The sequence below is a fragment of the Talpa occidentalis genome, unplaced genomic scaffold (genome assembly GCF_014898055.3).
Source record: "Talpa occidentalis isolate TD23 unplaced genomic scaffold, MPIMG_talOcc4v2.1 talOcc4.3, whole genome shotgun sequence".
In the NCBI taxonomy this organism is placed as follows: domain Eukaryota; kingdom Metazoa; phylum Chordata; class Mammalia; order Eulipotyphla; family Talpidae; genus Talpa; species Talpa occidentalis.
In genome coordinates this window covers 5,400,905-5,424,479 of record NW_023603184.1, presented here as the reverse complement: position 1 = coordinate 5,424,479, position 23,575 = coordinate 5,400,905, and the positions used below count along the sequence as shown (strand labels likewise).

Sequence of the window (23,575 nt, the reverse complement as noted above, 5' to 3'; positions counted from 1 at the left end):
CTCTCACTCCAGCACCATGACTTTCACAGCTCAGCCTGGTAGGAGCCTATCTCCACATGACCTTAAATGTCTGGGATTGGCAGGAAGCTTATCTCTGTCCTTTCTCTCCTGTGCGTCACTACCTGGGCTGGGATGTCTTTATGCATTGCGCTTCACAGCTGGAGCAGCTGCTGGAGAGCAACAACCAGATGTTCCTGAGCTCATAAAAGGAGGGATGACAGTTTGGGTATTTAGGGGTGTTTGTAGAGCAATCTAGGCATCCCTCCCCTGACCTCTTCAGCTGTAGAGAAGTGCCCTTGGGTTAGGGGTAGGGTGTGCCCTGAGTGGTGGAACCACACTCAGGGAGGGAGCAGACCCTCCCACTGGATCAGGAGCCAGACTTCAGACCTGGTGAGCCATCTAATTTCTTCGCCTGAAAACAATCTTTAAAAGATGATCTTAAAGGGGTGTGTTGCTACAGAAGGTTTCAGTGGAACCTCTAATCTGACTTGGCACAACTCATTTCAGAACTTTTATAGAATAGAGCTGAGAGCCTCAGTATGAGCAGAAGGACTAGGTTTCTTCATCATCTTATTCCCATGTCACTGCCTCTCCCTTCCATAAGGCCTGTCTCTCTTTTTTCTCTTCTGCTTGCTGTTCCCTCTGTCTAAAATGCTTTTCCCTCCATTTTGTTCCATAAATGACTCCAGTCAACTCTTCAGAGAGGACTTCCCCACCCACACAGCCATATCACACTCTTTGCTGGTCTTTGCCATCTCCTTCATCCAGGGGCTGGGGGGGTTTATACTCTGCTGCAGTCAGGCTCCACACTGCCCACCCCTCTTCTTGCCCTCCCCACCCCTTCCCCCCAGGACTTTTCTCGCTCAGACTCCACAGGAGGTGCCGGAACCAGAATATCTCCCCAGGATTATTTTCAATGGTTTCCTGGGGTGTTCACCTGGGTAAGAATCAGGAAAGAGGACACTCTAATCCTATTTATCTAAAACTATATAATCTTCTCCAATCACTTAAATGGTGCCTGTGTCTCTAATTACAGAGCAGGTTGGGAGGAACTCGGGCACCACTTCCAGCCAACCTCAGGCAGAGGGGTTTTTGTTCCTCTTGGGGACCTGCAAGGATTCCAGCTCAGGAGCCAGGACCCCAGACACCTGCTGCTTCCAGCTCATCCACCACATACTAGATTGTCCTCCCAGCCAGGGGCTGCTCCTCTCCCCAGGAAAGGATCAGACACCTTCCCAGTGCTTGAATGTTCCCGAATTGGCCAGATGTGACATATTTGGGGGAAGTAGCCATGATCCGGGAACACTAATGGTACCAGCCACTGTTTTGACAGCAAACTCAGTTCTTTTTGGCTCAGCCTAACTTCTGGGATTTGCTGGTGAACCGGTCCCCAGAGCACAAGCCCTAATCCCAGCTTCTCTAGAGCAAACTCTCCAGGAGGCCTGAGAGCTAATAGTCATGTGACAAGCTGGAGGGTCAGAACTTCATTCTCCAGAACTGTGTCAACTGGGTCATGAGGTGGGGAAAGCCACCTGCCTGCCAGCCTGCTCTAGGCAAACAAACAGCAGCTCCCTGACCTCGATAGGTGCTTACCCTTCTACCTTGGCACTGAGCAAGCAATTTCAGTGACATCCCTGGCTTAGCTGTAATGACATCTCTGCTTCTTACAGGACTTGTGGTTCCTGAGTTAATGAAAAGCCCCAGACAAGGAGGACACACTTAATCCTATTAATGACTTCTGGGCAGGAAACAGCGTGCCCAGCCCTCTGAGGGTGTGCCTATCTGAGCCACCTCCATTTGTTCAGGTGCCTGCTGATTGTTTATCAGCCCTTTCAAGAGATTAAGCTGCACTCAGAAGAGGGCCACTTAGGTCATGATGGGGGGCTGGGAGTGACTGGTGGCCAGGAAGACACCATGGCCACCCTTTCCAACTTCTGGCTGTTCATACCATTAGGGGGGATTGGTGATTGATGAAAAGAGGGGGTCCTTGTTTCATCTCTTCTTACACCCGACCCTTTCATGCGTAGGAAAGCTGGATGCCACTCTTGCTCACAGGGAGCTGAGTCCAGTTGAGGTCAAAGGCACGCGAGCAAACGACAATGCCACAGTAATGCCCTAGTGGAGATCAGCACACAATGTCCTGTGGGGCCAGGGCCAGCTTCCAGAGGAGGCAAGTGAAAATCTCCAGCCTTTTAGAGGAGGTATGTTGAGGGGCCTGAGAGATGGAATTTCCCAGCCTTAAATTTGGCTCAGGCCCTAGTCTAAGGCTCCCTCAAGGAGTCTAAGGCTCCCTCATGGACGTAGAGGAGCACGGTCGCCTCCAGAGACTTTGGCTGCAGGGAGGCTCGTGCGTCCAGCCCCTGGCTTGAGCTTTCAGGAAACAGACAGGCAAGGAAGAGGCGCTTGCAGATGTCTCTTTAAAAGAGGAGGGCGGCTTCATCGGGCCCCACCCTCTTCTCATTAATATGAAATTATTGTGAATATTGATGTGGGGGCGTGGCGCCTCGGCCAGCTGGGCTAACCAGGCAGGGGTTCCCGGTTTCACAGAGAGGAAAGTGACAGAAGCTGTGCAGAGGGAGACGCAGAGAGCGCGGAGCGCCCGGCCGTCACCCAGTCTCGGGGGAGCGCTCTGCTCCCCCGCCCCCGGCTCCCACCCTGTCGGGGGGGGCGCCTCACGCCCGCACCCCTGCTCCCGGGCTCCCCATGGAAGCCAGCTGTGTCCCCGGAGGAGCAGGAGGAGGAGTCGGCTAGATGCCCGCTGTGTGCCCGGGTGCCCTGAGCCCAGCCCGCTCTGCGCTGCTGTCCTAAGGGCCGCGCGCCCCTCGCGCCCCGCACCCGGGGCCGCGCCGCCTGCGACCGGGGCTGCGCCCGGGACCTGCCTCCCCCAGTCTGCCAGCGCTCAGGCAGGAGCTCGGGGCAGGGCGCGCCGCCGCCCTGGAGTGAGGGAGCCCAGCAGAAGGGGGTCTCCCGAGCCCGCCGCGATGGACGCCGTCCTGGAGCCCTTCCCAGCCGACAGGCTGTTCCCCGGATCCAGCTTCCTGGACTTGGGGGATCTGAATGAGTCGGATTTCCTCAACAACGCGGTAAGATCAAGGGTCTACGACCCCTTCCACCATTCCGCGCCCCTCTTTGCCGCGCCCCTGCTCCCGCGGTCCTCCCGGCAGGACCCGACTGCACATCGCCCGGTCCAAGCTGGGGAGGGGGTTCTGGTGTAGGGTTCCCTGGAGGAACACGTGCTTTTAAGAGCTCTGAGATTTGGTGACTAGATCCCTCGACACCTCCCTAGATCTGGAGCGAGCCTCGATCCCCGGAGCTAGCGCCAGCGTGCGCCCCTCTGGGGGTTCCATCTGTGTATACCTGGACCTCGGCTTTCCAGGGGAGGGGGGTTTTGAGGGTCGGGGCTGTGTGATCCTTGGGTATGCGAGCTCCGGAGACACCAATCCTGAAACCCCCCCGGCCCCCCATCTTCTAGTTTTCTTCAAACACCCCAGGGTTCCCCTGCTGCATTGGGGGCAAAGTGTCTGCGCCCTTTCTTGAGCCCCCTTTAGGGCCTAGGCGCCTCAGCCGCTGGTGCTCCACTGGGGAGGCTGCCGCACAGACACTTTCTGAGGACTAGGGACCTGACACCCCTAGGTAGCCAGAGCCAAACCCAGACATTTTGAGGTGTCACAGTGGCCTCCCGGGGAGTCGGGCCTGACATCCCCCCAGCTGACCTGATGCTCATCAGGTCAGGGGTCAGGGCAGCACAGGGTAGGACTGGAGAGGAGGGAGGGAGGGCTTTCTCCCCACCTCTGTGTCTCCAGAGCTGTTGCTCTGTCCCTCGTGTCTCCCTGACTTTCTGTCTCTCTCCCTGTGTCTGTCTCTGGGCTTGTCCTTCTACTCTTCCTCTCTCTTCCCCTCCCTCCCTAAGGAAACGTGGCTTGCCTCTCTCTCTCCCTTCCTCTCTCAGGCTCAACCCTACAGCTCTGCCTGGGGGAGGGGCATGGTCTCCGTAAGGGAGAAAATATCTGGGTTCAGAAGGGACTGCCCAGTTAAAATGTGGACAAATCTAATAGGCACCCCACACACACACACACACCCCATGCAATGAACCACCAGACGCACTGTCTCTCTCTCTCTCTCTCTCTCTCTCTCTCTCTCTCTCTCTCTCTCTCTCTCACACACACACACACACACACACACACACACACACACACTGATCATCTCAGGGGACTCTACCTCTACCTGCTGGTCTCTGCCTCCTGGGACTAATATAAACTTGGCAGCTCAAGAGCCAAGTATGCAGGGACTTAAAAAATTGGGCATCCTGAACTTCTACCTAAACTGTCCCAGGCCACCGTTAATGTCAGGGAAACAAATCAGAGGACAGGAACCTGAGCCAGGGGGCAGGGGGTGTGAAGTCTCCATTAGGCAGCAGATCCAGGTCACTCCCAGCGAAAGGGCCCGTCCCAGCCCCAGTCCCTGGTCGGGAAGAGCACACTTCAGCACGCAGGCAGGCGGAGGAGGATCAAGGGCTTGCACTGGCCATAGAAAAACCTGGGTTCTAGTCCTGCCTCCCTCTGCGAGTCTGTCCCACACCACTGGCTCTCCTCCCTGGGCCTGTTTCTTCGGAGAAAAAGCTGGCTCAAGTCTTTCTAAGGATGGTCTAAAGTTGCAGGCAAGGATCTGAGGTTTTATCCACTCTTCCTGGAACTGGTAACGGATACCGGTCGGGTAGGAGACAGTGTTGATGGAGCTGTACTCTTTCAGCCAAGGGGGGCAGTAAGCTTTGCTCTGCAGCTCTGTGTTGGGCTTTCTTCTGAATGAACTCTGCCGCCTACAGCCTCTTCCTGCTGCTCCATTCAGCCTTGCAGCCCCAGCTGCTCATCTGGGCCAGCATCCAGGGCAGGAAAGGAGGCTCAATCAGACAGTGGTATCCAGCACTGGGAGTCAGGAGGGAAAGCCCTGTGGGGAAGCCTCCTGACCTGGAGCCTAAGCCAGGGCCAGCAAGGCAGAGGTTTCTAAGGGGAAAGAGAAAGAACTCCTGGGCTGGGAATCAGGAAATTTCATTCTTAGCTGTGCTTCTGCCACCAGCCAGTGACTTTTCTTCTTCTGGACCTTGGTTTCCTCATCTGAAAAACAGAGATGTAGAACCTTCCCCTGGTGTGATTGTAGGGATTTAGTCAGAGAAAAATGAATGTATAGATTAATACCAGCACCGTGCATGACAGGTAGGATTTCACAGGTAGCCTGCTGCTAGATAGGGTGCTAGGGAGGAATACTCTGAGGAGTAGCTGTGCGACCTTGAGCAAGTCACTTCTCTTCTCTAAGGCCTCTGTTCAGATGTCTAAGGTCCCTTCCAAGTAGATGCCATACCAACCCCACCCCCAACTCTCTCTTCATTCTGCATGAGCATAGGAAAGTGTTTCCAGGGCTAAGGTTGGAAAGGGATAGAGTCTGTGTGTTTCTGAGTCTGGAAGTTGCACAGCAACATAGTCACAATCTGCCTTAAAAATCCAGATAAAGACCAAACTGTCCATGGAAAGTGTGTGTGCTCTGTTACTCGGTGCAAAAAGCAAAAAGCACGCTCACCCTGAATATAACCATGGAAGAGGGTACATTTGCTCAGACAGACACCGGAGAATGAACACGCAATGCAGTCAGGTGTGCCTGGGAGAGGTAAGTGGGGCCTTGTTTTTAGAACCGTCAGGCTGCCCTTCCTGCCAGGTCTGGGCGTTTCTCCCCTCTTCCTCTCCCCACTCTCCTGCAGTTCCTAATGTGTCCTTAGGCTCTCTTCCCTTGAACTCTTGATCCTCCAGCTCCTGGGCAGGTATGAGGTCTGCTGCCAGAGGGAGAACAGGCTGTCTCCAGACAGAGACACATGCCTGCAGCCCTCCTGCCTCCTTCTTCTGGCTCAGGGGAAGGGATGACTCTGGTTTCTCTGGAGGGAAATGGCTTTGGATCCCAGAGAAGCCCCAGCTGGGAGGGTGTAGGGAGGAGGGAGAGAAGGAAGAGGAGTTTTGTTGGCTCAGAGGGGAGCAGCAGGAAGCTGCAAGGATGTTTGCCCAGCACACTCAATCACCTCCCAGCAGCTGGGGAGGCCAGGTATGGGCACAACCGGACCCAGGGACCAGCCCAGGGACAGAGGGGTGCAGGGTTCAGCCTGATCACTGCTCCCCAGGTCCCCAGCCTAGTTTCTCATGAGTTAACTGGGGTAACAGAGAACCACCACTACCCCAGCCTTGAGGGGATTTAGGGAGATTAGAGAAGTCTGTGTGTTTGGGTGTTCCTGTGTCTGTGTGTGGGCCTTTAACAGCCCTTAAAACAGGAGGTGTGTGTATGTTTCTCTTTAAATTCTTACCAATTAGAAAGAGAACCCAAGACCAAAGTGTTCTAGTCTCCGAATAAAATTCACCAGAGAAGAACTAATGGAGAAAAACTAATGGAGGAACCCAAGTCTCAGGAATCCTATTCAGGAAGGGAGACCTCCCCTGAATTCTAGTCCTCATCCAAAACCTTTGTTTGCTTGCGGCAGCAACTTCTATTTTATTTTTGTTCCCTCCCTGGGACACAAAGCCTTATCTGTCTTGTCCAGGCTCTATCTCCAGTGCCTAACATAGTGCTTGGCAAATACTAGGTTTCAAACCCAAACATTGTTGAATGAGTGGGAGGGGGCCCAGGTCCATGTTCTTTAAGGGTCCTGCAGGCTGCACTGTTTCTGAGAATCAGGAAGGCTCTCCATGGTTTCCACTGAGTTGTCATTGCTTTGAGCCATCCCCATCCTATGGCACAGACCCGTGCAGCTCCTGGTCTAGAACAGCCTGCAAATGGCTGACCTTCAGCAGACCTGAATTTGTGGCTTAGGCCTTACCCTTCTGCATTGACTCTAGGCCTCCTTCTTCCCTGGTTTTCTTTTCTGATTAGTCTGGGACTCCTGAATCTATACTCATGCAGCTTAAACCTCAATCTTTGCCAGCCATGCCCCAGGGCCTTTGCACATACTATTGCCATCTAGAATGCTTTTCCTCCATTTCTTTTCATTTCATCCTTCCTAATTCAAATGTCACCTCTTTAGAGGAGACTGCCTGACCACCTGAAGTGGGACACCCCCCCACCCTGTTATTTTCTGTTTCAGTCCTTTGACTTCTTCATAGCCCTTATCCAAGTTTGCAGTTATTTTATTAGCTTATGGTTCATTTCCTCCTTGAGAGAGCAAGTTCCAGAGACCATGTCGGTTTTGTGCATTGTCATAAGTGTAGCAAAGTAACACGGCACAAAATAATTGCTCATTGTAGTAAAGCTCCACCAGAATGCAACCAACTGAGTCTAAACTTTTTAATCATGTAAAATGTGCAGTTATGATATTGGTGAGAGCTTCACAGTGCTCTCTTTAACCCCTCCACCACCAGGGAGGCCCAGCACTATTGATATTGGAGATTTAGTCATAATTTTCAGTTGGTCTACGCAATCACCAAAAACAAAAACAAAAACAAAAAAAAAAAGAAATATTGTGACATCTTATTGCACATGGAAGACCAAACTGAGAAGTTCTAAAGGAACCCAAGACAGTCACTTCCTCACCAAGCACACAATGATAAGTTTCATCCATCTTTGTTTGACATAGATCCCAGGAATAGGACAAAAGTTAAGGTTGGGTCACACTGTAGTGGATTTTGTTCCACCTCAAGGATTTACTATATTTGCAGAGAACATTACTTTAGACTGGGCCAATCCCTGTAAGGGAAGGGAAGAATATTTTTAAAAGACAGGGCTGAGTATTTAAGAAGTGGATGGATATTTCCAGAATTGCCCCTAGGTTCTCAGAATCCTGACCTTGGGCGTGATAGGGATACTGGATCCTACAAATGCTGTCTGTGCCCCAATATTCTATGAGGTCTTTCTAACTTCCTCAGACCATGTAGGGGTTTACATGGTCCTTGTTTTTTTTTTTTTTTTTTTTTTTTTTAATAGAGGCATGCTTTATTTATTTGTTTGCTGGTTTCTTTGTTTGTTTTTGTTTATACATGCACTGGGTACAGTCAGAAGCGCGGGAGGGCGAGAGAATTCACCAGAGCCAGAGCGGGGAGCAGAGCAGGCAGAAGGACCGAAGTACACTGCTGAGGGGAGCAGCGGGCGGCAGGAGAGGTCTGCGCGCCATGTGGGACCCTCCTCCGGTGGCCGGGGAGCAGCCGGGGATCGAACCGGCTTCAGAGGCCGCGCGCAGCTTCGCAACCCAGCGCTCAACCGCTGCGCCACCGGGGAGGCCCGGTCCTTGTTTTTTTTTATGCCCACATCTGATCCTTTAACAACTGGGCACTGAAGAAGCACCTGATGAAGAACAACTCATGGTCCTCCAGCCACCCACATCTGAATAAGAGAGACAGAGAGGGAAAGAGTATTAGCCACATGTGGGTGCCATGATGGAGTGGTGCATGCTGGAAGCCAGAGGAGGGTCATCCAGCCAAGCTAGATCACAGGTTCTCAGAGAAGGTGACTGCTGCCCCTCCCTCCCGACTGTTCCCTCCCCTATTGATAAAGGAGTTACTGGAAAGTGTTCAGTGGGGAGCTGGGGCTGTGTGCCTTCTGCTGAGCAGTAAAGGCATCACTGTCCTCTGAGGCCAGTACTCAGAACTCAGACGCAGAGAGGAGGGAATATATTTTAAGCATGGGACATTGCAGCTGGGGACCTCCAGAGTCTGCAAGAAGGGGAGAGAACTATCATCTCCCCAACTCTGACTCTGGTTTGAACATTGCCTTCTAGACAAAGAAAGTTTGGGGTCTTAATATTAGGGAGCACTGCCATTATCCTCACTCAGTCAGTCCTTAGGGCCCTGTGGGGCACAGCCAGCAGGTTGCCTGAGCTGGGACAGGAGAAGCCACTATCCCAGCCTGTGCCTTCTCCTCAAACTCACCCCCTCCCCCCCAAGCCTGCCTGGGAACTCAGATCTTTGCTTTCTGTTGCTCCCAAAATTCCCCAGGGAGGTCTGTTTAGTCTGACCTGGCCTGGCCACTGTGCCAGGAGATGGGGGATGAAGACACCCCCCTTGTCTCTTCCTCTCTCTTTATCATATGCCTCCTGTGAGCATCCTTCTCTGGGACCTGGCTTGCCCCTGAACCTCTCTCAAGAAACTAGCTCCAGATGCTAAAGAACAAGTTGTTCTTCTGGAAGTCTCAGCGCTCCAGGGGGCAGGATGGAGGAGGAAGATTTGGGTGGAGTTAAGTCAAGACCATGAGCACTGCTCCGGCTAGAACACTGTGTAAACCCCTTTACCAGACTAGGAGAGGCCAGAGTAAGTGGCAGGACCTTTGACCAGAACTGGTAAGAACGAAAGTGTCCGGTTCAGAAGTCGGGAGGGGTGAGATACCACACAGAACTCTGATCATCGGTGAAAATATGTCCAAAGATATCGACTTCCTTGGAGTGTCAAAGATCCTGATCCTATGGCCCGGACACACTATCATGAATGAGTCCAACTTTGACTACTAGCACAAGAAGGGGCCTCCCTGCTCCCGGGTTCAATGTGCCGCCTCTCCCAACTCTCCCAGGACAGAGTTCTCCCTGCGGCATACTTGGCCCGTGGCTTTTGACCCAGGAGCCATGTCACCCATCACAGAGAAGCTGACACATCTGGGCTGGGATGTGTGGTCGGAGCTAACAGCTGGGCAGCAGCAGCTGTCCCCTCTTCCCCTTCCAAAAGATCAACAAAAATGAAAGCAGCAGGGGTGTTAGGCTCTTCAGACCCTTGTGATGAGCCAGAAGACAAGTTTAAAAGGACAACTGAGGGGTTTACTTAGGAGGTGGACAGGCTTGAGGCTCTGCTCCTTTGCTCCCCTTCTGCCTGGGTTGTGCGCCCCTCCCCATACCTGAGCTCCCTAATTTGCTGCATGACCTTGGGCAAATCACTTGCCCTTTCTAGGCTTTAGCTTCCTCGTTGCTGAATAAGATCATGAGTTCTTTGAGGGCAGAGAAAGTTAGTCCATTATTTTTATCTGTTTCCTCGTTATAGCTATAAGGAGCGAGTGCTTGGGAAATTCCTGGAGCGATGGAAGGCGTGGGGAGAGATGGCGGATGGATGAATGTGAAGGTGGATGGGTAGAAGGGAGAGTGGAGTGGAAAGGGGATGATAAGTGAATGAACAGGTGAGTAGGTGGATTGTGGAAGAAAGGACACTTCTAACTTAAGGTGTTTTTTTAAAGTAGATTTGATCTGTTTATTCAAAGAGTGAGTCTTATCCCAAACCCCATATCGAGCTTTCACTTTTATCATGATGGGCCTTCTATTATGAAATATATTGTGCACATGAGAGACTATAGATGAGTTATGACATACGAGAAAATGGATACCTGGGTACTCACAACCCAGCTGAAGACTTAGACCCAGCTCTGAATATCTTGGTCTCTCAAAGCCACATGAGTTTGTATAAGAGGTGGCTCTAGACCGTGATCCACTCCACTCTGGGCAGATTCTAAACAGGAAAGTCCTGAGTCCGGGTGCCTCCTCCCAGACCTGCCCAGACCGTGAGTCCACAGGTCAGATGGCAGATACCTTGACAATCACCTGGGAACCCAGCCATTCCAGAAGTGGGGGGGGGTCATTAAAGTTAGCTTTTTAGCACAGCTCAGACATGGGAGCAAACCCTGCTTCTCACCATTTGTCATCTGTGTGAACTTGGACAAATGCCTTAACCTCCCTGAGCTTATTTCCCTCAACCACAAAGTAGGGATAACCACAGAACATAGAGTTCTTATGAGGATCCAGGCCCTCCATAAGTTGTGCAGAGAGCCACAACAGCGCATGGCACACAGGAAGCCCTCTGCAGACAGCAGCGGTTGCTGCTATTTTTACTCCGATGTGTCCTGACATTGCCAGAAGGAAGGTTCCTAGCCTTGGACGGTCCTTGGAGGAATGTTCTGCCTTGTCCATCTCTCTGCTGAGCCGGATCATGGGGATTTTATTTTCTTATCTTTCTGACCTCTGTGGAGTGGGAAGCCTCTTTTGGGTAAAGTCAAAAGGCCCCAGGCCCTTTCTCAGGGCTCTTTCTGGGCATCAGAAGGATGACGAGGGATGAAGCAAAACCAGGGCCCCAGGTGAGGATGCCAAGTATGGAATCAGGGGCCCACACCTTGTATCTGGCCCGCTATTGGGTGCTGGACAGACAGTGGGAAATGCATCCTTCAACAACCAGTGTTGTTTTGTGTCCTTACCAGCTCGAGCACTGCAGTTGGAGCTTGGGTTCACATCCCAGCTCAACCCCTTACTAATGGAATAAACCCGGGTAAACTACCTTACTTCTCTGTGCCTCCCTTTCCTCAACCATAAATGGTGGTATTAATCTTCCAGAACTTAAATGAGATACAGAGTGGAAGGAGCTAGAATAGTGCTTGGCACATAACTGTCAGCCCTTACTATTATTAATATTATTACCACTCAAAATATGGCATGCTAGGCCCCGCCAAGAGTGCAAGGATGAAACCCATCCTAGAACCTGCCCTCCAGAAAGGTGAAGTTTAGAAAGAAAGATGGGTCTCCTGGAGCATAATTAGAATTCAGGGCATGATATTAACCAGTGACCTAAGAGTCTATTTAGTGCTGTTGGGCGAGGATGCTGCAATGTAGGTGATCAAGGAATGTTGCCTGGAGGAAGTGGCATTTGGGCCTTAAAGGACCACAAGGTTGGGGTGAGGAGGTCAAAGGCAAAGGCATTCCAGGCACAGGGAATGGTACATGCAAAGCCCTGCAGCGGTGGAGTGTGATCCGACTAGGTTGGAGAGAGAGAAAAATGAGGGGCTCCAACGATAGTGGTAAGTTAAGATTATTTTATGACAGAGCTTGAATGCCATGCTTAGGCGCCAGGAGTTTTTTCAGCAGGCCAGAGGGAGCCACTGATAGTTCCCAGCTAGACAAGGTGGCAGCTCTAGCTCCTCTAAACTGTCTTGTGGTAGAAGCTTCTTGTGTCCTTTAGGTGGATTGTCAGTCCAGTTGGTCTGGATAACAAGGGTACCTTCTCCAAGGGAAACAGGACTGAGCCCCCTGCCCACCCACTCCCAGGAAACCCAGGGCATCCTAAGACAGCAGCTGACCCCAGGTCCCTTCCCTCCTCTGCCTTCCATTGCATGCCCTGGCGTGACTCTCACTGGACCAGGAGTACCAGTTCCCTTCTGGTTGTCATCCCCAGCACTCAGGGCCAGGCTGACCTAGGGAACTCCACCCTTGCAGAGGAATAGACTGTCCCCTTTGGGGTTGAGAGCTCCAGCCTGAACCATGTTCTAGTTCCTGGCACAACCCTGCAACCCTAACAGGGTTCCCCTACCCCCTTCTACAACTCAGGACCCTCTGCTACCAGGCAACACTCATGCCTGATGGCCCCAGTGACCTAGAAGAATCTGAGCCTTTCTAAGCCCAGCCCAGCCTCGCTCCTCACCTCCTTGGCCTCCCAACCATCAGCAAGGACAAGATGCCCAGAGCCCTTTTCATCATTCTCCCAGAGAGGAGGCCCAGCCCTGCCCTCTGCCGCCCCAGAGCCTTCACCCCTTTCTCTCCCAGGGCTGCAAATCAGTTCCACATTTGGGATCTGGCATGTACTATCTGCTCAGAACATTCCCCTCCCAGTTTGCTCAGGCTCCCCTCTCCCTTTACCCCACATGGTCAGCAAGTGGGGGTCTGCAGGACAGGGCTCCTGTCTTCAGCCAGCCCTTCTGAGGTCCAACAGGGCACTGGACGCTGCAAGGTGCTCGAGGGACAGTGGCTGCGAAGCCCTCCCAGAGAGAGAAGACAGGGGAAGGGTAGAGGGGGTGGGGCACAGGCAGAGCTTGAGCAAGCAGATGAGGGGATGAGGGGTTGGGGGTGGTGAGGGAAGGAACGAGGTAGTTCCCAGCTCAGCACATTCCTGAGACATCTGGACGAGCTGGAAGGGCCCCAGCTGGCCTCCTCGCTGTGGCTCCAGCTTCTCTGGTCTGTGATGTCAGGACCCAGCATTCCCCCTCCTTTCAGAGTTCTACTGGCCTGGGGGCCACCTTGGGGCTGTGTGCTTGGATCACCTCCCTGGACTCCTGGCCCTCACCGAGTGAGAAAGAGGTCCCTGGGGCGATAGAAGAAACTCCCGCCTCCAGGAGATCCTGGTGGTAGGAGGCAGGCTCAACCTGGAGCCCAGGGTTTGCCCACGTGACCAACTCTAGGAGATTCCTCCTTCTGGGCGAAAGCCAGCCCTCTCCCTTCTCCTTGGAAGAGAGGGACGGGAGGAGAGACTCTGGAAATGGCTGAGTCCTTGAGCTGTGTGGTCCTGGGCAAGTCACTCCCTTCCCTGACCGTTTTCCTCACCTGAAATAACAGCTACATGTAAGAAGGGTCTTTCTACACGTCCTGCATTGTGTAAAGCACTTTGCAAATATTATCTTATTGAAGTATGCAAGTACTCTATTTTCTAGCTGAGATGCTCCCAGCGGTTAAGTAACTAGTCCAAGGCTACACAGCAGGTAGCGGAGCTAGGATCAGAATGGGGTCTGTCTGCCTCCCTTAATCTAGCTACTGAACTGCACCGCCTCTACAAATGAGGGGGGAGGGCACACCTAATGATACCAGACTTCCCTTCAGCTCTAAAATTGTAGTGATTGCTTTTGGCTATCGTGGGACTCTTCAAGAAGGGCAGGGGCAGGCATTAGTCACACACTGGGTGGGGGAAGAGGGCAGCGGGCAGTTGGCTTTGAAGAATCTGATGGATCAGGAGTCTTTGGAGGTCCCCTCCCTTGGCACCCCAGAGGGCCAGACCCCAGAGGCTGGAGTCACAGCCTGATCCCCGGCTGAGCCCAGGGGTCCTACCCCCTTCCCTGAAGGAAGGGAGTAAATAAGGAGAGAGAATGCAACTTCTTCCAAAAATAAAACCTGAGGACAACTCAGACAGGCCGGGACCGCTGAGGAAGCCAGAGGCCGAATGCTGAGTGGGAAGAAGCCAAGGGAATCCCAGCCAGAGTTGGGTGGCAGGCTCCAACCGAGAAGGGCCTTCCAGCTGGCCAGGGGCCAGGAGAGCAGCCCGGCCCATTGGCCACTGGGCTCTGTTTATACTCTTGGGCCTGGCCATAGCTTGGGGACCACTCTTCCAGCATTGACTGGGGAGCAGTGCTCCCCAGGTACCTGGTCTGGCTGGGACTTAAGAACAAAAAGGCCTTCGAGAAGAACAACCTAGAGAATGGGCACAGCCAGCCCCCACTAGGGAGGAGCTGAGGGATGGAGTCCAAGTGCATGGAAACTCTGCCTGGAGCAGGAGCAAGCTGACATCGGAGAGGAATTCAGGGCAGTCATTCCTGGAGGATCAGCTGCAGCAAAAAGGCCTCAGTCCATTTGCTCTCTGGCACATGCCTGCATTCACCCACCCAGTCAGTCAGTCAGTCAGTCAGTCAGCAAACATTTGGGCACCTCCTGCATGCTAGGACCAATGCTAGGTTTAGAGATACAGGTGAGAAATGGACACAGAAAAGACAAAGTGGATCACTGCTATACTGTGGCACTAAGAAAATACCCTAAGGGCAGTAGGGAGCCAACAATGGTTATTGAGCAGGGGAGTGACATAGTCACAGCTGTGTTAGAAGATCCCACTTGATGGAAGATGGTGAATGCTCTAGATACAGATCAGAGTTCAAACCTTGGACCTACCTTCCTAAATAGTCACACTGCTAGCAAGGGATCAGGCCTTGTTCATCCATGTACCCTCAGGGCCAGGCACACCATGGGTTCAGTAGTATTGGATAAATGCCAGAGTGATGAATAAATGGAGGTGACTAGATGCTTTTATTCTCTAGTGGCCACTTAGTCTCTAGTGTCCCGAGCCGCCCCACAGAGATCCTCTGGCTACCGCCTATGGCCCAACATCTCCGGCAGCCAGAACGTGGGCTGCTGTGCCCTTAGTGGTGCCAGTCACAGTTAATCCCAGCCCTGGGCGGTGGCATTCACTGCCATTGCTTCCTCCTGCCCAGACAGTACCTGGCACCCGCCCCAGGGCTGGGCCACAGCACATGGGCCGCCTGGTCAGAAGATGCCAGGAGCTGGCCAGAAAACTACCAGCCAGCTCTCCATACTCCTGAGAGACCTGTGACCTGGCCAGTGTCAGGAAGGGGATAGGAGGGCCAGACTAGCCAGGCCGGACGCTACACAAAATGCACTTCTCCTCAGGGCCCACCCCGCACCCTACTCTTTCCTCTCCCTCCCTTTCTCCATCACACATGTGAACACAGAGAAAAATTCAATGCCCACATTGCCCCTCCTTCAGTGCCAGTCCTCACTGTCCCAGTCCCAGGCCAGTCTGAGACTCCCGAGGTCCCCCCCAACCACCTCACTGGGGGGGTCACATGACTCAGTCACCTCAGTCACATGACTTGGCGCAGTCAGTGTTTAGCTCCTTGGGTCCTGCAAGACGTGGTGTATGTTCACGTGAGCGTGTACATGACGTCTGTGACCGGGTCCGGGTGACTGTGTGTGCACGTGCGTCTGTCTGATCACATCTGAGGAGCATGTCCTTGCTGGGCGTGCGCCTGCCAGCGTCAGCCTGTGTGCACCCATGAGTGAGCCTGTGCAATAGCACCTGTGCCAGGCTGCCTCTGGAGGGGTCTGAACGCGGCCATGGCAGTGGCTCTGACCTTGTGTCAGAGAGGTGGTGGGCCTCTCTGTAAGAAGGAACCACAGCCCACATCTGTGTAGCATGTACACACTCACACATTTCTGCTTATTTGGACTTGGGTTCTGTGGTGAATCGTTCGGGAGGGGAGAAAATATGAAACCTCAGCAGCCTCCTTCCCTGGGCCTGTGGGGACTGGGGGATGAGAGTGAGGTTGGAGGTTGGAACAGTGTGCTCCCCTTTGTCCCATGCCCTGCCAGGAAGGCTCGGGAAGGGGCTGGTTCCAACCCGCTCCTGTCCCCCAGAGGCTGGGGTAGGGGTAGAGGAAATGAGCCCACTTTCTGGGCAGGGGTTCACTTCACCCTGTCCCTGCCAGCCCTGCCTCAACAGGAACACAGACTGTCATGGGTGGGAAACAGCCTAGAGAGGAGACACCACCTGCCCCTGCCCCTGCCCCTTCTCTGAGCACAGCCGGTCTTGAACTGGGGCCTCCTGATCTGAGTCAGAACTGTCTTCCAGCCTAACTCTGGAAGGTGACCCCCTAAATGCCTGGATGGTGATGCTTAAAGACCTCTGGGTTCCCAGAGAGCCCTCCTCTCCTCCCCTGAGCCTGCTGTCTCTTGATCTAAACACACACACACAGCACAGCACAGCACTGACTCACACTGGTGGCCCTTCAGTTTGAAATGGGGGCAATTTTCTAGTGACCACGAGGCAAGTAACCGTCCTGGAATGCATGGGTCAATGTGTGCATGGGGGTGTCTGTGGGCCAGGCCTGGGAATGGTGGGAGAAGGGGGAAATGTGAGACTCTCCTCCCATCTCTCCTCAGAGCTCAGTCTCTCTCGGAAGGAATGTCCGGGCTGGGGATTCCCCCCGCTCCTCAGCCCACAGCTCAGCCCTCGTGTCCCCAAGCACAGACTGAATCAGCCCGGTCCGGGGAGGGGCAGAAGCCAGGGGTGGGCCAGGGGCTGAGGAACGGGGGCACTGAGGCTGCCCTGGGACGGGGGAGACCTTCACACACCCCCTCAGCTGCCAGCTGCGCCCCCAGAGCCTTCCCTTCTCCCTGCACGGACCCCAATGGAGGCATGACAGGGGCTCCGAGAGGAGCTCGAGATGCCCCTACAACCACCCCAAGAGTATCCCCTCTCCAAGCTGAGCGGCGGTATTATTCGAAGATGCAGGAAAAGCTGAGCGCAGGGACTTCAGAACGGGGCGTGCCCCCCCTTTCAAGCCGGGGGCGTCCGAGGACGTCTCTCCACGTCTCCGGCTCCGGGGGTGGGGTCGGGACGGCGCTGCCGATGAGATCTCGAGCGCCGCGGAGCGCCACGGGTTCAAATCCACCTCTGCCCCGGCGCAGGCGGGACCCCACGTCGGGAGCCGGCCCCGCCGCCCGCCCCGCGCCCCCGCCGAGCCCCGGGACCCTCCTCCGCGCCGGGCCGCTCGGCTCCCGCGCTCTCCCCACCGCCCAGCCGGCTCCTCGCAGCCTCCTCCCATTGGCCAGGAGCGCCACGGTCCCACCAATGAGCGGGCCCCATTTCGGCAAGGGGCGGTCCCAAGGGCCGGCGCTCCCCGCCCCCGGGCCGCGCAGGGCAGGCGGGAGCCCCGCCCTTCTCGAAATTTAAAGGGCCGGCGCTGGAGACCCGGCTCCCGGAGGGGGTGCAGGGGAGGGCAGGAGAGGGGTGCGCGGGGCTGCAGCCTGGAGAGCCCTGGAGCTCTCCTCCCAAAGAGTGGAACCGGCGCCGGCTGCTTGTGGCAGCCGAGAAGGAGCTTATGTTGGCATGACTGTAGGAAAAAGTCTTTAACGAGGAGGGAAACAAATCATAATATTTCCCTCTCTGGCTTCCCACCCCCGTTGCCTGGAAAGGCACCCCCTTGGACAGCTCACCCCCAATAGAATCCTGTCCCCACAGAACGATGACCCATGACCCCCCCATTGTTTATTACCCGCCCCCCACCCCAGTTACTTCTGCTTCTAAATTGATGATAGAAACTTAGGTTTTACAAACTGCCCTTCCACCAGGCCCCAGGTAGAAGGAGGGCTTCGAAGCTCTCTAGCATAGCTTCTTCTGGCGAGCCAGCGGGAGATGGTACTGGGGGTGATGCAATATGCCCATCTTTGCCACCAGGGGTCCGCCCAGCACACTGGGAAGCTCCGAACGAGGAGCACCAGGTTTTCTAAGTGGCTTCCACTCCCACCCTGCCTGCTTCTTGGCTGCCCTCCCCTTCAACTTGGCTCCCACCCTCTGGAAGCTCCATCCTGCTGAACTAAACTGCAGTGTCCCGCAGGTGGGGTGGGGGCTGCTCACCAAAGGGGGCTCACTGAGCAACTTCAGTAAGTTCCTATGGCCTCCCCCCCAACAAATAAGGTCTCTTAGAAGGACCTGGCTCATCTGCATAGAGCCAAGACCTTCAGGGACCCCAGCCCAGCCTGGAGGAAGGGTCTCTCCTCTCCCAGGCCCTGGAAAAGGCCTTGGCAAAGGCTTATCGCCTGAGGAACAGCTGCTAGAGAAAATACCTTAGGGGCTGACTCACTGCCTTCCCTCTCTTCACAACCCCCTCCCACTGGGCCCCACACCAAGCTTGGAAAGACTTTGAGAGAAAGAACAGGGGTTAAGTACCCCCAGCTGGACTGGCCAGGGCTCTCTGGAGGCTCTGGAGGATGTAGCTATCCCAGCCCTAACTGTAACTGGCGGGGGGGGGGGGGGGGGGGTGTTGGAGTTACAGCTTAAACGGCCTTCATCAGCCATCACAGTTATTCTTAAGACTATTCAGCTGAGGTCTCTGATGGACATGTGCATGGCACTGCCCTCTGGAGTACAAACCCTGTCCTTCCATCAGTGGTTATCAAGGGCCATTACTGTGATCCAGCACATGAACAAGACACAAAGCCTGCCTCAGGGAGTTTACAGTTGGGCCAACAGGCAGTTCCAGCCCAGGGGAATGTCTGCTGCAGCTGAGGAAGGACTGGGCAGTGAGGGGTTGTGACTTCCCAGCTGGCCTCTGCATTGGGTGTCCCTCTCAAATACAGCTATGCAGCTTCTTTATCTCATTAGGTAATTGTGAGGATTAAATAAAATGATGTCTATGAAAGCACTTTGGAAGGTCAAAACCACAACAGAAAAGTAGGATGGTGATGGTAATTTCTAGCCAACTGGGAAGAGGGGGAAGTACCTAAGTCAGCAGGATTTCTGAGCTCATTTTACTCTGGATTCTCTGATCATGATTTCTTTGAGGGAAAGGCCAAACCACCTTCCCCCACTGGCTCTGATCTCAGCTCAAATGCAGAGTTAAACTTTCATGAGCTGCAGTTTTCATAATAAAGGCTAATAATTATTGAGCACTCATTACATACTAGGCACTGTTCTAAGTGTTGTATGTGTTTACAGACGTATTGTCTGTATACATGTTTTATGTATTAGCTCATTTCATCCTCATAATCCTATGCAGATGAAGCACCTAACAAATCACTGATCTTCATGACACTATAAGGTAGGAACTATTATCTCCCCCTAAGGAAGGAGGAATCTGAAGCACAGAGAAGCAAAGTAACAAAGCCAGTAGTGGAGGGAAGATTCGAAAGCAAGTTTTCTGACTGCAGACCTTGTGTTTGTACCCCTGTTTCCTGAGACAGATGCTCGTGGGGCTCTGGTTCTTATTCTCAGGGGACTTTTCTGCTCATCCCTCCTAGACTGGGTCAAGCTCCAAATATTCCAAGCCCGAAAGAGCCAACAACCTAATCCTTAAACCAATCCCTTAGTAACCAGTCCTTACTCACTCACCTGGAACCCCAGAACCTGAAGCAAATCACCCCCCATATCTCCTTCAACACCCCCCACCCACCCTGCAAATTCATCAAGTCAGTAAACAATGAATGAACAGCGGTAGCATTTCCTTACATGTTTATAATCCTTTGGAGAGATAAAAATAATCACCAACTGTGTACCAGCCACTGGGTACTTTTTAATAAGAGGTACCGTTCGTTGGGTAATTACTATGTACCCAGGACTGTTACATGTACTGGCTTGCTTAATTCTCACCACAATCCTAGCAAATAGGAATGACTATCATCCCCAATGGTACCAAGGAGGAAATGAAACATACAGAGGTTAATTAGCTTTCTCAAGATCCCAGAGACCACTATTTTTCAGACTTTTTTGTTTCTAAGAATTATATTTTACATCATTACCAAGTACATACATACACATGACTGAGATAAAAATATCATCATATATTTAACTTCACTATGTTCAGTGCACTCTGATATTTTCTACTCTATTTTAGTCTGTTTTATTTTGTCTTAAATTCTGGTCGTGACCTACTAAATTGATTTCACAACCCATTAATGAGTCACCACCCACGGTTTGAACAGCACTGAGTCACAGCTAGGATTGAGGCCAGGATTCGAACCCAAGTAGCCTGGATCCAGAGCCTAATCTCTTGGCTCAAGGAATGGCTTAGCAAAGGGGGATAAGGGAGGCCTGAGGCCAGATGGGGGCCGTGCTATGGAGGGGAATGGAGGCCTTGATAATCCCACCGCCCTGCACCCCAGCAGAAAGAATACAGAAGTTAACTAACAAACGTTACCTCCGGCATGCAAACCCTCCACATCAACAGTTGCTTTTACTTAGTCTTCCTCTGTAGGCAGTAGGGTAGACAGAGAAGCAGATTCAGGCAATTGAAGTGGTTTGACCAAGATCACAGAGTCACAACTAGAGTCCAGTGTCCTGTCTTTTAGTCCAGGAGTTCTACACACCAGCCACAGCTCCCTCTTGAGGACAATGACCTTGAGAGTGGAGGTGACAGCACTGGCAGGAATGATAGTACTGGTGATGTGAGTAGTGGGAGGCTGCTGCTGATGGAGGTGGAAATGAGGGTGGGAAGAGCCTGGGGGTGGGGGTCCTCAGGACAGTGCGGCCCTGCAGGACTGGGGACACTTCCACAGCAGTATGTGCAGCCTGCTCCTGGCCAAGCTGACTCCCTGCTCCTCTCCAGCACTTCCCTGAGCACCTGGACCACTTCACAGAGAACATGGAGGACTTCTCCAACGACCTATTCAGCAGTTTCTTCGATGACCCCGTGCTGGATGAGAAGAGCCCTCTCCTGGACATGGAACTGGACTCCCCCACACCAGGCATCCAGGCGGAGCACAGCTACTCTCTGAGTGGGGACTCGGCGCCTCAGAGCCCCCTGGTGCCCATCAAAATGGAGGAGACCGCCCAAGGTAAGAAAGGGGCAGCCCAGGCCCAGGAGGGGAGGAAGCTTCTGAGGGGCCAGAGGGGTGTCCCACAGGTCAAGACTCCTCCACAAACACCTGTCAGGGCAAACTACCCCTGCCATTTTGTTCTCCCTCAAATCAAACCCATGTGGGTACTTCTCAAAAGGGATTTTTTGCTGACTTATTTTGCAAAGTCAGCATCACCTGGGGACTTGTTAGAAATACAGATTCTCAGGCCCAGACCTGCTGGGGAGGGCCCAGCCTTCCAGCTGACTCTGATACACTGGTTAGATTGAGAATCACTGACTTAGAGGAAACAGGGGTGGGGGAGGTTAAAATAATAAATGTGGACAAGTCACCAAGACTCTAGAACCTTTCACATGTTCATATTCTATGAGATATTATCTGGGGGAGACTTCTGCACCCCATCCTCCATCTCTTAGATGTGAAGTTTCCTTTGAGCCCTTCCTCAGGTAATCAAGGCTGTGCCCCAATTTCCACAAATATAGGTAGCCCTTGGCTGGGTGAATCATGGACACATCTCTTGGTTTTTATAAGCCTCAGTTTCTTCATCTACAAATGGGCATAACAATAAACATTTCTGCAGCTCTCTCCAGTTTACAAAGTGCCTCCATTTCATTATCTCATTTCTCATGACTCACTGATGGGGCAAGAACCATTTTGATCCTCGTTTTGACCAATGAGGAAAGTGAGAGTTCAGGAAAGCTGAGGTCACATACACAGTAAAACACAAAGCAGGGACTTGAGAGCAAGCAAGCCCCCTAATTTTAAACTTTACACCATGCCAGCACCACATTTGCCAGCCTTGGGGTGCATCCTGGAGCCTCTACCATCTGCTATGTGACCTTAAGCAAATTACTTAACCTCTCTGGGTTTCTATTTCCTCAATTATAAAGTGAAGATAATATGTACCTTGAAAAATCTGGCCGGGATTTTGTGTATATATATCTATTTATGTGTGTGTGTGTGTGTGTGTGTGTGTGTGTATAAAGTCATCAGCACATAATGTATACCAGCACATAATGTGCCATCAGCACATAATGTGCCCAGCATATAATGTATACCAGTAATTCGTGACTATTTTCATTGTGCATATTAAAGTTCTAATAGTTCTGCCGTGGCTAGAACAATGAACAGGGTTCTTATTCCCTTTCCCTTCAGAAGACAATGGTCTTGAGTGAGTCTCTTCAAATTCTCATATATTCATGAGAATAATTAGTGAGGAAGCAGAGAGGGGCACTGCTGTCTGGGGAGTGGTAGCACCTGCCCCATAGGATTGTTGGGAGGGATAAATGAATTCATAGGTTTAGGCTGTTCAAGGCTTCCTCACACACCCACCCCCCCCACACACACACACAGGCCTTTGTGCCCCCTCCCTGACCCACCTCTGTGAGGACAGGGACATCTTGTGAGGTTTTAAGTGGCTCCAGGGCTTGTGGCTACTGAGGTCTCTGCCCCAGCCCTGGGAAGGGCAGGGTGTGGGGTGGCCTCCCTACCAAGGCAGGTTCTCCCATCCACCCCCGCTGGGTCAGCCCAAAAGTTCTTCAGCCACCCCAAGTCTATTTTTAGGGCAATTTGCCTGTGGGCCCTTTGCAGGGGGCAGCTTCCCGGAGGCCCATGGGCTGGCCCTGTAATTTGGGAAGATTGTGGGTGTTCCTAGAACCCTGGGGCGGCCTGTGGCCCAGAGCTAGGGCACACAGACTCCCAGCAGGGTGTGGCCAGCCTCCAAGGTGGAATCAAGCTGCTGCTAATCCCTCACCCCACCCACAGCCCGGGGCCCCAAAGTCCATAGTCCCCTTGAGCTCCTCCCCTGCAGTGGCTGCTTTTGTTCAGGCCTTGTCTTCTCGCTGGACGATTTCAAAGCCTTCTGAAGGCCACCCTGTCTCCATCTGGCTTGCCACAGAGTGATCTTTTTTAACATTACAGATTTGAGCATGCTTGAAACTCCCCAGCACCTCCCCATTACCCATTACCAAGCCACAGCTAAGCCCAGCTTCCAAGGCCTGGCCATCCTGCTGTGCTGGCCTCTCTGACCCCACCTTCCCCTTCTCTTCTCATTCCAGCTACTCTTGACTACTCGTGACCCTCACTAGATCCCCAGCACCTTGCAGTGCTCTGCAAAGTGACTGAATAACAATCATGTGCAACTATAACTACCATTTGTCAAAGTTATAATTCTTGTCAGACACGTTCACGTTGCAGAAACTAAGGATCAGAGAGGTTAAGCAACTTGCCTAAGGTCACACAGCCAGTCAGGAGAGGTCCAGGTCTATTATCCAAGTCCACCCTGGAAAGAGCGAAGTGAAGAAGATGCCCCCGCCTCTTCTGGCCCCAGCTTCCTCTGCCCTTCCACCTCATAAGTGCCCCCTCCTGCCCCTACCCTTTCCTACCTGCCTCATATACCCTAGCCTCTCTCCTCAGTCCAGTCCAGAGCAGCTCCAAGGGGGGAGGAGAAGGGCTGAGCCCTCTGCTTTGGGAGTCCCCTGAGCCTGGGTCCTGCCCCCCTCCCCCCAGATGTAGAACAAGGAGCATGGGTGCTGGGACACAAACTGTGCTCCGTCATGGTGAAGCAGGAGCAGATCCCGGAGCTGCCCGTGGACCCTCTGGCCGCCTCCTCAGCCATGGCCGCTGCTGCCGCCATGGCCACCCCGCTGCTGGGCCTCAGCCCCCTCTCCAGGCTGCCCATTCCCCACCAGGTGAGCCTGAGGGCTGCTTGTGGGGGCTGAGGGGGGAAGAGGGATGGTGGGTCTCTAT

General features: G+C 53.2%; 1 protein-coding gene across 1 annotated transcript in view; it reads left to right on the top strand.

The window, feature by feature from the left end:
- Nucleotides 1–2,545: 2,545 nt before the first annotated feature.
- The window catches only part of CREB3L1 (cAMP responsive element binding protein 3 like 1), a 31,997-nt gene continuing 10,967 nt past the window's right edge, over nt 2,546–23,575 (top strand). Inside the window, exons 1-3 of the mRNA XM_037522383.2 lie at nt 2,546–3,083; nt 20,578–20,806; nt 23,336–23,517. Of these exons, the coding sequence (XP_037378280.1) occupies nt 2,982–3,083; nt 20,578–20,806; nt 23,336–23,517 (513 nt within the window). The 5' untranslated portion in view covers nt 2,546–2,981. The remainder of the gene's footprint in view (nt 3,084–20,577; nt 20,807–23,335; nt 23,518–23,575) is intronic.